The following is a 13,717-nucleotide window of genomic DNA, read 5'->3' on the forward strand; positions in this document are numbered from 1 at the left end:
CACTATTTGTAATTTTAGAGTTGATTCTGTTATATTTAAAAAATAATATAAAGATAAAAGATGAATTACATAATATTTTTACCAATTTAATGGATGTGTTATAATCTAAATTTAATATTATATATGTAGGTTTGTCAATTTTCACTCTAATCATCCGGTTGAGCTTTAGCTCAATTGACACTATTATTGTAACAATAAAGAAGACATCAATTCAAATGCGTTTACACATGTATTTTTCTCCTATTTAAGGATTTCGAAGGTTATAAGTAGTAGTAAAAAATTATATGAAAAAATCACTCTAAATAATTGGGAATCATAAAATTTATAAATGTTATATTCTTTGGCAGACCATAAACTATATTTTATGGTTCTAAATAGAACTATTTAACTAATACAAGTTCTACGGTACACTCACATTATGGGTGAATAAAAAATTATGTAAATAATATATTTATAAAAATTGTATATTAAAATTATTGATGCATGGTACCAACGAAGATAGAGGAGGAGATGGGTGGTGCTAAAGGAGGCCGATTCATCCATTCTAAGATCGAGAGTCAAAAAATAAAAAACTTAGGATGAATGCTTAATGTATTAGGTTTTTTTTTTAGAGGAGAAGAGTCCTCCTACTATGTTGCCCTTTAGGGTATTTATAGGTAAGCGAGAGTTCCTATCCAATTATGCTACTTAGTGGGCTTTGAGTGGCCCAATTAAAGGTCTAGTTGGATCTAAATTGAAATAGAGATATAACAAAAATCGAATGAGATATTGGTTAAAATAATTTTTTTATATAATGCTTAGAACACTTATAATTCCTTTATAACCCTTAAATATGATGAATAAAAGTACTTCAATGTGTTGGAACTCGCATCTTCCTATACTAGTAACAATGCTGATACCAATAAATTATTTTATAAAAAAAATCATCATCATATTAATATTGTAATTTTGTAGAAATAAAAATATTTTAATAATTTTTTAATGGAGTTGGCCTTAATCCATCTTAATATAAGTAGAATAGTTTTAAATGAATAAATCCCGTCAAATTGACGGTTATGGTTTGTAAAGGAATCACCTTAATCGATGGATCACAATAACTACACAAGTCAATCTAAAAGAAAATTTCAGGTCCATGTTCATATTATTATAGCAGAAAATTGAAATATCTTTACTTCTTTCCACCAATCATGCTTTCGGGAGAAGTAGTGGTCTCCACCTTAAGCCTTCCATCGCTATCTCCGAGTACATTCAAATCCTCAAACAATCTGTAGGGCGGAATATAAGGTTTCTGTGCCAGCATAGGCGTCGCCCAAGAATTAGAGTGCTGCAAGGGTCCGCTTCCCTCCATAGGATTTGTTGAGGCAGCGTTGGGTTTTTGGGTTGAATGCATGTTATTCGCAGAGGAAAGGTGATTTCGGCCGGTCAAATAACCGGGTGTAGCGGCCCATTGCGGAAGGGGATACCCAGATGAGTATTGAGGTTGTAACAATGATTGGGGCTGTTGTTGGCCCAGAAACAGTGAATTTGACTGGTTTTGAGTTAGAGATTCTGCCTGAAACTGGCTTCGGAATTGAAGATGAGGCTGGGCCCAAGGAACAATATAACTATCATATGGCAGAGATCCCTTATTTTCAGGGTACGGATATCCCTCGAAAAAAGGTGCCTGAACTTGGTGGTGCATATTTGCAGACGCTGAAGAATAAGGGGCATGGGATGGGGAAGCTGATGATGATGTTGACAAAGTGAGGCTTAGAAGATCAATCAAGTCTTGCTCTTTTGTGTTATTAACTTGTGCATCTAAATCTGATGGCAATGCTAATGCAATGCAAAGTTCATCAGTGGCTGAGAGAGTTGGGTCGTAGGAAGTTGTCAGTACGGTATCCTTGATTGGCAAAAGAGATTCATTTGTTCCAGCAGATGTGCTTTGAGAAGAGCTCGACTCTGCTCTCGAATGCCTGAAACTCGTATCAAAATGTTTACCACTCAACAACTGCACATACTTGAAACTATGACACCTATTCTATTGGATGGAATAGAGATTATAAGAATATGAAACCTTCTAGTTAGCTGTGCAAAATCTTCTTCCTCTTCTTCGTCTTCATCAATCAGGTTTCTTGTCACGATAGCAACACTTGCAGGTGGACTGATATTAGATGCCGGGCTTGAACTCTTCACTTCGTTTGATTTCTCAACCGTACTTTCTTCACTTGGCTTGGAGCTCACACTAGTAGTAACTTTCATTGTCAACGGCGAACCTGAACATATGGCATCATGTTTTGCAATTAAGCTTTGCACAACATCATTTAGCTCAAGCCCCCGTGCTAAAAGTTCCTCATCCCTGCCGCATATATCCAGGAAACATAGGCCAATTATAAACAAATAACAGACAAGATTTAAATCATAAAATATCATTCAAAACTAACCCAGTAGTTGTAAGCATATGCATCAGCTTTTTTTGGTTGGAACTACATTGGTTGACAAGATCAACTATCACTTCATCTTTCACTGCCTGCAAATACAAAACAAAAAATAATAAAAAAGGTTGATGTTTGTTTTTTTTTAAATATATATTTTTGTTCTTACCGTAGGGTCTCTAGGGTTTACAGCATGCAGCATGTCAGCTAAGAGATCCATAACATCCTTTAAGGAGTCCAAGCTAGAGAAAGTAAGAAAATCAAAGGAAAATTTCAGACAAATAAACACCTATAGAATAACACTGAAACTACATAAACAAAGAACTAGTGGTTTAAATGACTTGGTCTATATATAGTGATAGTCACTTCTATAGAGATTTGAATTCTAGTATCCCTTTCCTCTATCAGTAGACCAGGGTTTTTGGTGTAAAAAATAAAGAAACTATATGATCAAAAATAAAGTGAAAGCAAGCATATAAATGCTTACCTTAAGCATTCAGTGTCTGTAAGTTCGTCGAACCTTCTAGAAGAATTGCTTGGCATTCCGTGACGAGGATGATGCTTAGGCGGTGGTGTAAGGATAGGGACTGCATTTGGTGAACGCTCGGGAAATGATATGCCTGAACGCTGTCATTTGTACACATAATTCTAGACAATTGTGGATATAATAAATACTATAAGGTTTATGTATGTATAACATGGGTATATAGTTTTTGGTGTTATGCTTACCCTGAGCTCCTGATATGCCCAATGGTACTGAGGATGTTCACCCTTACGACCTCCAAATGCCTCCTGCCATGAGTCCAACAACCCCAAGATTTTTTCCCTCACTGTTATATCTGCCTGCACGAACTTATTTTTCGGATTCCCATTCAGTTTAGAATTGATTATATTGTATTTAATTTCTTCGATATAAATATAACATTCAAATTATATTAGTTTTATACGAATATGATTGTGACCCCTTAAACCCTAACGGGTCTCAATTATATTTTGCCTACTAATTGAATAGGTAAAATGATACGATTTTACCTTCCTTTTCACAATTTTGACCATCTCCCCCAATATATTTCTCTCATCAATATGATAATGTACATGGTCACCACAATTCTTCACCATGGTCTCCAAAAGCTGCAAAATTAATTAGTCCACAAATACACCAAGTCAGAACTCTTTATAATAACCTTTGCTATAGTAACATTTCACTATAACAGTCAAATTTATAGTAGAACCGATTTTTTATGTTTTATTTTAACGGTCTATAATAATAATATTTGTAGTTATTAAACATATTCTTTATTAAATTATCTCTCTATAATAGCATATTGTATAAAATTTTAAGTAAAATTATAATTTATTAAATAAAAATGATCTTGATTAAAATATTATTTCAATAAATATTTAAATTTCACCTTAAAAAAAATCTATTAACCATATTTTATTAAAGGAAAATAATCTTCCATGAGTGGAGTTAAATATATCAATTCAATAAACTGTTAAATTCCTTTTTCTAGTATGAATTTGGAACATCATATACTTAAAAATTAATTACTTGAATTTAATGACTCATGATAAATCAATTAATTAATTAATTTAATTTGACAACTCATATTTTTTTTGAAAGGTAGATATAATTGAACTTGTTGGATTTATGAATTTCATAATTAGTCATGTGAAAGAATGTAAAATAAAATATGCATAAAAACAATAATGCATAGACCTCAATTCATCTTTGAATTTTTTTCATTTGATTCTTACTTTATTTATTTTTTAAAACATAATTCTCACTTTTTTTTATTTGATTGAAATTCATGATATGAATTTTATGGTAAATTTACAACAATTATCCCTCTATAACAACATACTGTTATAAGTGTATAACAACTGTCTCTTTGTAAGAGTAAAATACTTGGCAAACAAATGCAACTGTTATAGAGAGGATTGATTGTATTACACATGGAACACCCTTCCCAAAAATAAATTTTTATGTTATTTAGACTCTATTTGGTTTTTGAGAAAATTTATATTTTCATTTTTAAAAATAATAATTTTCATTTTCTAGTTTTTTGAAAGTTGAAAAATGTGGTTGTTATATAGAAATAAAAACTGTTTTCAATAATAAAAGTAATTATTTTTTTACAATAAAAACATCAGAAATAAAATAAAAAAAAAGTCTATATTTATATAGATTTGAATTAGAGAACTAGATTTGATATATGAAAAATCGAGAGAATATTTTTGTCTTTACATAAGTTTGAACCAAAGCCAATTCATTCAAAATAAAAAAACTCTATTTTCTAATTTTCATGTATTTTCATTTTTATTTTCTAAAAATCATATTTAAAATTTTCAACCAAACACGTTTTAATTCAATGTTTTCTATTTTCCAATTAAAATGACAGAAACCAAACAAAACCTTAATTTCCATGAATTACCGTCAAAGCAAGTAATTGCACTCTAGAATTCTTGTGTTGCAACCTTCTTTTCACTGCCTTTACAATATCCTTTCTTTGCCTGCAAATTCACATCCACGTCCACATCCAACCCATATTAGTAAGCTTGCAAAATTTTATATTAGTACCTTTTAAACCTTAAAAAATAATAAAGCAAATAAAAATATTACTCGAGGTAAAATGATGATAAAAGATACAATTAATGAATTCAATAAAAACATTTTTAAAAATAATAATGAAATAAACAAAACCACAAATTAAAGACTTTTGTGCCTATCGTTAACATTTTCCTCGTAATACTAGATGGTAATGATTGAGAAAATTACATATATCATCATTTCTTCAATTACCTTTATTTACATGAAATCCAAAAAGAATAGGAAAATCAATCAACTTCATATGGAATAAAAAAAAACCCCATGATTCAATCCTATTAAATTCTAAATATATAAAAATTTAAGTTTCTATGTAGTACTCTCCGGATACAAATTTATACCTAATCACACAATAGTTACTCATTAACAACCTAATTAAAAAGTCTTTAAAATATTGCAAATAACAAAGTTTTTAATATGTGGTTTTATGTAATTAATGTATAAATTTAAATGCACAAAAAAAATCTATGCCAAAACATTTAAAAGAAAAATCAACAAAGTTAAAACATTTTACCAGTTATTAGAATTAAGAGAATCGCAAATATCAATGTTAAGAGTCCAATCAGGAGCGTTTAAAAGTTCACTCGTTGCCTTATCAACTGCCACTGTTGCTGCTGACGATGAAACTTGTGGCATTATTAACATCTTTCCTCTTTTCTCTTTAAGAATTTTGTTTACTTCCCTAGAAAAATTCCACCAAAAGGAACAACAACCTCAAATTTTTCCCCAGAAAAAGAGCGCGCGCACACACACACCACACCTTGTACTTACCTTTTGTTTGAAAGCCTAGGAAAAAAAACGCCCTGAAGGAAAATATATAAAGTGAATTTCTTTCTTCGTCTTCTTTGCTTTCTTTGTAATTAATTATCAATGAAACAATTTATTTCCTTTTTTATTAAATTTTTTATTCGTATATGGTGCACAATTTAGCAAATTAGAAAGACGAGTGCTTGAATTAATATAATGCCCGTCCCGACATGACACCAATTTTACTTTACTAAAAAAAGAAACTCATTTTCCACACTTTTCTATAAACGGCTATAAATTTATTAAGAAATGAAATTATTTTTCCTCACTTTTCTATAACTTTTGGTTGAAAAGTTATCCTCGTGTTATAAATTAACACTTTATAAATGTATAGAAAAAAGTCAAATATTTTGATTTTATTTTGGTTAACTTCGGATTTTAGATTAAGAATAATAAAATTTCTTTTGAATTTTTACTATTACAAAAAAAAATCACAAGTACAATATAAGTATAAATACATATTCGAGCAATTATAATATAAAATCAAATTAGTATAAAGCATAACATACAAAGAATTGAAAAAAAAATCAGATAAAACTAGAAAAAATTTGAACAAAACCCATACATAGCAAACACACATAATAGTAAGCATGAACCTAAGTAAATTTGAAGCTACCTAAGTAAATTTGAAGCTATCTTCTCCTGGTCTATACAAAATCTATTCACGAGATCAGAAGCTTTCTTGGTTTAGCCTTGTTTTCTAGACAATTCATCAAAGGATTTTACTTATGATAAAGAACTTTTTGAAATTGTGAGGGCTCTTAACCATTGAAGCTAGCGAGTATTGTTGTCGAACCTTTTTGTTTTGTACTCTAACCATGAAGCTTTAAGATACTTTCATGTTCAATAGAAGCTTAGTCATAAACATGCTCCTTGGATTGGATTCCTACAAACCTTCCATATCATGATAGAGCATAAATTTGGAGCAACTAACGTGGTAAGTAGTGTTTTAAGCCGAAGGTATGCACTACTTAGAGCTTTACGAGCTCAATCTTTGGTTTTGAGGAGATTGTTAGCCTCTACACAAATGGTGAGAACTTCGAAGAATCTTTGGTTTTGAGGATATTATTAGCCTCTACACAAATGACGAGGACATAGAAGAAATAAAGAAAGCCTATCGAAGTGGAGCTTTAAATGGGTGTTTCATACATAATGGTTACCTCTTTATAGGTAACTTGTGTTGCATGCCTAAATTCTCATCAAGGAATGCAATCTTGATAGAAGTTCAAACCAAAAAATCATTTTAATTTCTTAAAAGAGTTGGATAAAATTCTTGCAAGATCAAATTATTGGAAGATTATGCTATTTCATCCACCTTCAATATCTTGTACTTATCTTCTTATCATGGTGGTCATCCAAAGGATGAGGATCAATTCTCCCTATAACTAGAGGGGAATGATGGAGCATTTGATAAGTTGTTAACAATTACAATTGAAAAGTGAAAAAGTTTTGTTGATAGCTCCAATTCAATTCCATGTTCCAACATAGATTGGAATAAGTCAGATTAACAAATAGATTATAAGAGAAGAGTAAAGTAAGGAGAGCAATCAACACACAATATTTGTTAATGTAGTTCGAATTCACCAATCCTGCTCTATGGAACATTGCTCAGTAAATGATTTTATTTAATAATTGATCCAAAACACTTATTGACTAAAGCTCAATCTACCCTTACAACAATGGTAATTGCAGTCCTAACAATGAACCCAATTGTTACAATCTTTCACCCAATATCCTCAGTTACAATCAAAGTTTACTCTCCAAAAAATTGCCGACATCTTCTCCAAGTAACATGAAGAGATAAATCTTTATTTTAATTTAAAGAAATTACCCATATAATCTTCATTTTGAATTTCGAACTCGAAGCCTTTATTACCAAGCAAATTCAAAAAAGCTTAACCACCAAGTGAAGACCAAGTCAAAGGATAAGAATAAGGATAAAGTTTGTTTGAAAATCCAATTCTAGCAATATTAAAATTAATCCAAGCAAAAATAAAAGGTAATTTGTTGGTAGGAAGCCAACCAAAATTATTCAAGTAAAAAATAGCAACAAACTCACTGCACTTTAACTATTCTAACTTGTCCCAAACGCAATTTGAACAAGGAATGAAACATTAGCATTCGAGACAGTTAAAGTCCCAACATAAAGAATTAGAGCTAAGTATATTTTGGATTTTAAAAGTGTAATGGGCATGAAGATCCAAATTTGGAGTGGAGGATGGAAATGCTTTTGTAGGAAAATTAAATGTTGGTAAAGAATCGAAGGTACAAAAATCCAGAATTCATACATCAACTTGAACTTAAAACTTTGTAGTGATTCACATGTTCAAAATTTATGAATTGTATGTAGATGGAAATATCTAGAACTCTATTTTCTAATGCATCAAAGGATGTGTATTTTGGAGTTTTTTTTTACAAAGAATTATGATTATTTTAACAAAAATTGTTCAGAGGATAAATCTAGACAAGCTAATAAATGCACTCTTTTATTCAATGCTTTGTTTATGTGCTGAGAATTTATGCAAATTTATTTCATGGGGTTCAGTGTATTAGGAATTAATGTATGGAATCAATACATGTATGAGATTTAGAGTACCAGGATTGAATGTATTGGGAACTAGCGCACGTATTTAATGTTTGAAATTTCTTATGCTTAGGGATAACCCAGGTTAGTTCATATAAAGGCTAGCATTATTAATGTGAAGAATAAATGAGAATTTGAATCAAAATTTGCTTGAAGTTATTTTCTTTTATTATTATTATTTTTTTGTCTTTGGTGGATTCCAACAATAATCAAACACCTTCAATGTTTACCTTTTATGTGAGAAAAGTGGTGATGTTCTATATCTCTTAACTTTTAAATGCATATATTAGTATTAACTTTATCACTCTAAAAGAAATGAATATGGAAAATTCTCTGAGTGGTGAAAAGCCTTCCGATCGAGTCCCGTTTGCCTGATGATCGGGATATGAAAAAAGTCTGGTTCAAAGGGGTTGAGGGTGTTGCTGGTGATGATATGATTGTGGAATCAGATTTGAGGCCGAAGGTGTTTTGAAAATAGATGTTGATTGTGGAAGGGGTTGCTGATTAGTGGGAGGAGAATAGAAGTGATGGGAGTGGTAGTGCTAATGAGATAGATCTTATGGAAGGAGATGTCAAAAAGTCGATCATAAATGGAATCCTGACTATAGAGTTTTCTAACCGAATTCAGTAGATCTTCTTTAAGGAAATGGAGACAATAGTAGTGTTGAAGCTGTTAGGGCGAAACATTGGATACGCTACCCGTCATAATTGAATTAGTAACTTGTGGAGACCGTCAAAATCATTTCATGGATATCGAGAATGGGCATTTTCTAGCAAAGTTCCTTTGTAGTGAGGATTTCAACAAGGTTATTTCACAAGGTCCACAGATTATTTATTGTCAATACCTTTAGTATTCAGCTATGGACCAAAATTTTTAATCCCAATAAACATTACCCGAGTGTGGGTTTTGCATGGATTACATTTCCAGGACTTTCAGGATTTATATACAAAATGAGCATTTTGGAAGCGGTTGGGGATTTAGTAGGCAAAGTGGCAAAACTAGACCTTAATACGGATAGCAAGACCAGAGGTCATTTTGCTAGAATGGTCGTCTTTATGGACCTCGACAGGCCGCTAGTATATTAAGTTTTGGTGAATTGAGAGTTACAACTGGTGGAGTATGAAACTTTGCCTACAATTTGTTTTTCTTATGAAAAATATGACCATACGAAGGAGATGTGCTTTTCATTGGTGATGACAACAAACAGTGAGAAGGTACAAGAAAATGGGGAGTCAAAGTCATCTAAATCGACTAACAGTGGAGAGGGGTTGACGTACGGCCTGTGGGTGGTGGTTGAGCGCAAATCTTGACGGGGCCAAAAAAATTTGTGAAATCATAGGGAAGGAGGTTCAAGAAAGGCAAGTTTAGGGTTAAGATTTAAAGTATTAAATGATTTTAAAAATTGGATGAAGGTGTCCAGTCTATGGATATGGCGGTTTTGGGGGAAGCTGTTGCAAAATTAAAGGGACATTCTAATTCCAAATTGAGGAGTTTAGGGAAAGAATCTTCAGGATTTAAAGAAAAAGATATTGGGGGTTTGGTGGAGTCTAATGGGAGTTTGGGCCACAACTTTTTTGCTAAGGATTATAATCCTGTTGGGAATGGTGGTGAAAGAAAGAAATATGTGGGCCAGTTTATGAGTGGGGGTAGGTTTGGTTTAGTTAATCTTAACGCAAGCCGATCCACTAAGGTGGTTAATGGTTCTTAGGTGGGCCTGCAAGTGGAAATGGACAACTCAACGAGGGAGGCACGAACCTGGGCTGCAGGTCAAATAATGCTTAAAATACTGTTATGCAATCTGCCGCACGAGATAATAGCCCAGGTGCACTTCAAACATCCCAAGAATCTGTCCTGATAGTTTTAGACAAAAACAAGTAGTTGGGTAATTGTTTCAAGGATACTTCCGATTTTTCTTCTTTTACAAATGGGTCTCCTATGACTACTACACATATTAATCCTACCTGTGAAGAATCGAAAGAGATGATGGTGGTCTTAAATCGAACGATTCTTGATCCAAGGAGGCATTTAGTAGTCGTCTTTAAGGAAAATGCTAATCCTAATGAAAATAAAGGCTCGGGTGGGGGTGGTACCTCTAGTTCTAGAAAAGGAGTTTTTAATTCTAAGGTTTAAATTTTAGGTGATAAAAGCAGTTCGAGTCGTATTGGCAGAAGGCTCAACTGTACCATTCGTAACCATGGAGATAGATTCAAATTAGTTGGTTCTGCCCGTGTTCTTTTGTCATACTTTATGAATTCTATGGTTATGTTGATTTCCATTAAACTGGACACGGATATTGGTAATGGTCCAATGGTTTCAGAAGGAATGCAAAAACCAGAGTTTAAAAGCTTGATATAGTAAGGTTGGTTCTTTTCCTTTTTTATTTTTTCTATGGATTTGACTATATTTTCTTGGAATTATCAAGGATGTGCTAGTTTGAAATTTCCCTGCATTTTTCATGAATACAATAGAGAGCATAAGCCAGGCATACTTAGTTTTTTAGAGACAAAGGTAAGTTGATCCAAAACAGATAAGATTATTGCTATATTGGGTTTTCAATTTTCTCATCGGGTGGAAGCTATTGGATTTTTTAGAGGCATTTGGGTAGGTTGGAAGGATTTTATTTCAATTGAGATTTTTCGAAGTCATTCTCAATTCATTTGTATTCGAGTTATTAAGGGGAGCAATTCTAAGCATGTTTATATTGTTTTTGTTTATGGAAGCCCTAATATGCAGAAGATGAGGGTGTTAAGGCAAGGTATTAAGTTTGTTATCCCGACTGGTAATACTTATTAGGTTGCTATTGGTGATTTCAATACGTTACTACCTATTAGTGATAAGAAAGGTGATCATACTATTGGGAAGGGTTGTCCGCTTTTTAATGATTTTTAGAGGTGTCCAAGTTGCAGGATTGGGGTTTAAGAAGGCTTGCTTTCACGTGGCAACGGGGTGTACTTCTTGAAAGACTAGATAGGGCAATTGGAAATGACGCTTAGATGAGAGCTTTTCCAAATTATGTTGTGACCCATCTTTCGAGGATTAAGTCGGATCATAGGTCGTTGCTTCTTTCTCTTAAGCCGAATGTTAATAATTCGAAGGGACTCCCCTTTATATTTGTGGCAGGTTGGGTGAGGCATCCTAGCTTCTCGAATTTTGTTAAGAAAAACTGGTGTTTTCAGTGTAACATGGTTGTTTCCTTAAATCATGTTACATGTAACATTAAAAACTGAAATTATTCAGTTTATGGTCGTATAGGGATCCGTAAAAGGAAGTTGATGCAGAAATTGGCAGGTATCCAAAGAGCCTTAAAAGATTCTAATTCTGCTTATTTAAGTCTGATAGAATTACAATTTAGAGAGGAATGGGAAGAGTTTTTTCACCACGAAGACCTGTTTTGGAAGCAAAAAATGAGATGTGACTGGCTACATTTTGGGGATTGAATACTAAGTTTTTTCATTCTCTTACAATTCAGAGAATGAAGGACAACAAAATTTCAGCCTTAAAGAATGATAATAGGGACTAGTTGTATGAGGATGAAGATCTCCAAACTGAGGTAGTTAAGTTCTTCTAAAATTTGTGTGGTTTAGGGTTTAGGGTTTAGGGTTCAGGGTTTAGAAAAAGAACAAGTTCTTTTCCAAAGGGGTAGACGAAACTTTGACAACGCATCTTTGTAATTTGTTTGGCTTTCGCAAAGTCCATAACCTTGGTACTTACTTGGGAGTTCTACTATTCCATGAAAGGGTTACTATCAGCTCTTTGATATTTGTGGTGGAAAATGTTAAATCTCAGTTACAAAGATGGGATACGAGACAATTGTCTTTAGCTGGAAGTGCCACTTTAGCATAGTTGGTTCTTCTCTCTATTCCCAGCTATTTTATGCAGTCAATGATGATCTTGCAAGAAATATGTGATGAAATTGAAAGTACTATTAGACAGTTTATATGGGGATCGATTGGAGGCAGCAAAAAGCTGGCTCTTATTAGCTAGAACTCATTATGTCAGCCAAAAGCTTATGGAGGTCTTGGGATTTGGAATCTAAAGGATCATAACACATCATTCCTATTGAAGTTGGGTTTTAACATTTTAACAAATTCAGAGACTTTGTGGGTCAGGGTCCTAATATTGAAGTATAGAATGGAGGATGGCCTACCCCAAAGTATCACTCGTAGCAACTATTATTTTCTCTAGAGATCTCTATCTAAGGTATGGCTTTTACTTTGAGAAATGTCTTTTGGTTAGTTGGGGATGGTAACATCATTTGATGTTGGAGGGATAGTTGGATTCTGAAGATTTGGCCCTTAATCAATCTTGTTCCAGCTAGTGCAAATTTTTATTCTGATTGTCCTCTTATGAAGATGGTTACAGAAGAAAGAATGTGAAATTTAGAGCTCTTTCAAGTTTGGGTGTTAGAAGAAATTATTGGACGTATTATTAGTATTCCACCTCCACAACCCTTGGCGGATCTTGACAAAATTGCTTGGGTTGACACCTTTTCAGGTTGGTTCTCTATTAAAAGTGCCTATTGTATGATTAAGAAGAGTACGTGGAATTCAAAAGAGGATGTTTGGAATCTGACTTGAAAGTTTCAAGGTCCTTAAAGGGTTTGGGTTTTTTTTTGTTGGCTCTCAAATAACAACTACTTACTTAGGAGGAGCAGTTAAAGCGTGGAATTGGCAGTGATGCAATATGTTTGTTTAGTGGACATGAAGTGGAGGATGTTAATTATGCTATTAGAGATTGTGGTGCAACGAGAGATATTTAGTTTCAGATTATCCCATCCCAAAAGCAGGCCCTTTTCATTACAAGTAATTTACAGGATTGGCTTGTTTCTAATTTAAAAAATGGTTATGATTTCTTTATGGGGAATGTTGATTGGTCGTGTTTCTTTGGTATTGTTGCTTGGCATATTTGGAAGAATAGGAATATCTCTATTTTTCAGGGTGTGTCGTGGAGTGCTGAGGAAATTGTCAAAAATACGTATAGTTGGGCAAAACAATACCTTGCTGATTGTACTGGGGGTTCGGTAAGACAAGTCTCAATTGTGGCAACAAACGAAGCAGAAAAGTGGATTCGATTAAGATTAGATAGAGTTGTTAAGTTGAACATAATATGTGCTGTCGCAGGAGGTATAGTGAGGGACCACAATGGGAATTGGATTATTGGTTTTAATCATCGTTTGGGAAATTGTTCAGTTTTTTAAGCTGAGTTATGGGGAATGTTTTATGGTGTGTTGTTGATGCAAGATTTTCTTCATCATAAAGTATATGTGCAGACAGACAACATGGAAGTTATTAGAGCTATTAAAG

At 33.1% G+C, this 13,717-nt stretch overlaps 1 protein-coding gene across 1 annotated transcript; it reads right to left on the bottom strand.

Annotated features, from left to right (window-relative positions):
* Positions 1–1,112: 1,112 nt before the first annotated feature.
* LOC107915982 (TOM1-like protein 6) lies at positions 1,113–5,928 on the bottom strand. The gene is made up of 10 exons (XM_041102174.1): positions 5,794–5,928; positions 5,537–5,704; positions 4,850–4,928; positions 3,447–3,545; positions 3,144–3,257; positions 2,902–3,041; positions 2,584–2,656; positions 2,424–2,509; positions 2,057–2,338; positions 1,113–1,955 (listed from the first exon to the last, which is right to left on the bottom strand). The coding sequence occupies exons 2-10, from the start codon at positions 5,665–5,667 to the stop codon at positions 1,169–1,171; spliced, it is 1,791 nt and encodes a 596-aa protein (XP_040958108.1). The 5' UTR covers positions 5,668–5,704; positions 5,794–5,928; the 3' UTR covers positions 1,113–1,168.
* Positions 5,929–13,717: the final 7,789 nt, after the last annotated feature.

Source organism: Gossypium hirsutum, chromosome D10 (genome assembly GCF_007990345.1).
Source record: "Gossypium hirsutum isolate 1008001.06 chromosome D10, Gossypium_hirsutum_v2.1, whole genome shotgun sequence".
NCBI lineage: Eukaryota > Viridiplantae > Streptophyta > Magnoliopsida > Malvales > Malvaceae > Gossypium > Gossypium hirsutum.

Bases quoted from the DNA above. Each gene is read 5' to 3' on its own strand.
- LOC107915982 (XM_041102174.1), bottom strand. From the start codon at position 5,667: ATGTTAATAATGCCACAAGTTTCATCGTCAGCAGCAACAGTGGCAGTT. The intron at 4,929-5,536 runs GTAAAATGTTTT...GTGAATTTGCAG, and splicing joins TCTCTTAATTCTAATAACTG to GCAAAGAAAGGATATTGTAA. The intron at 3,546-4,849 runs GTAATTCATGGA...TTAATTTTGCAG, and splicing joins TGCAATTACTTGCTTTGACG to CTTTTGGAGACCATGGTGAA.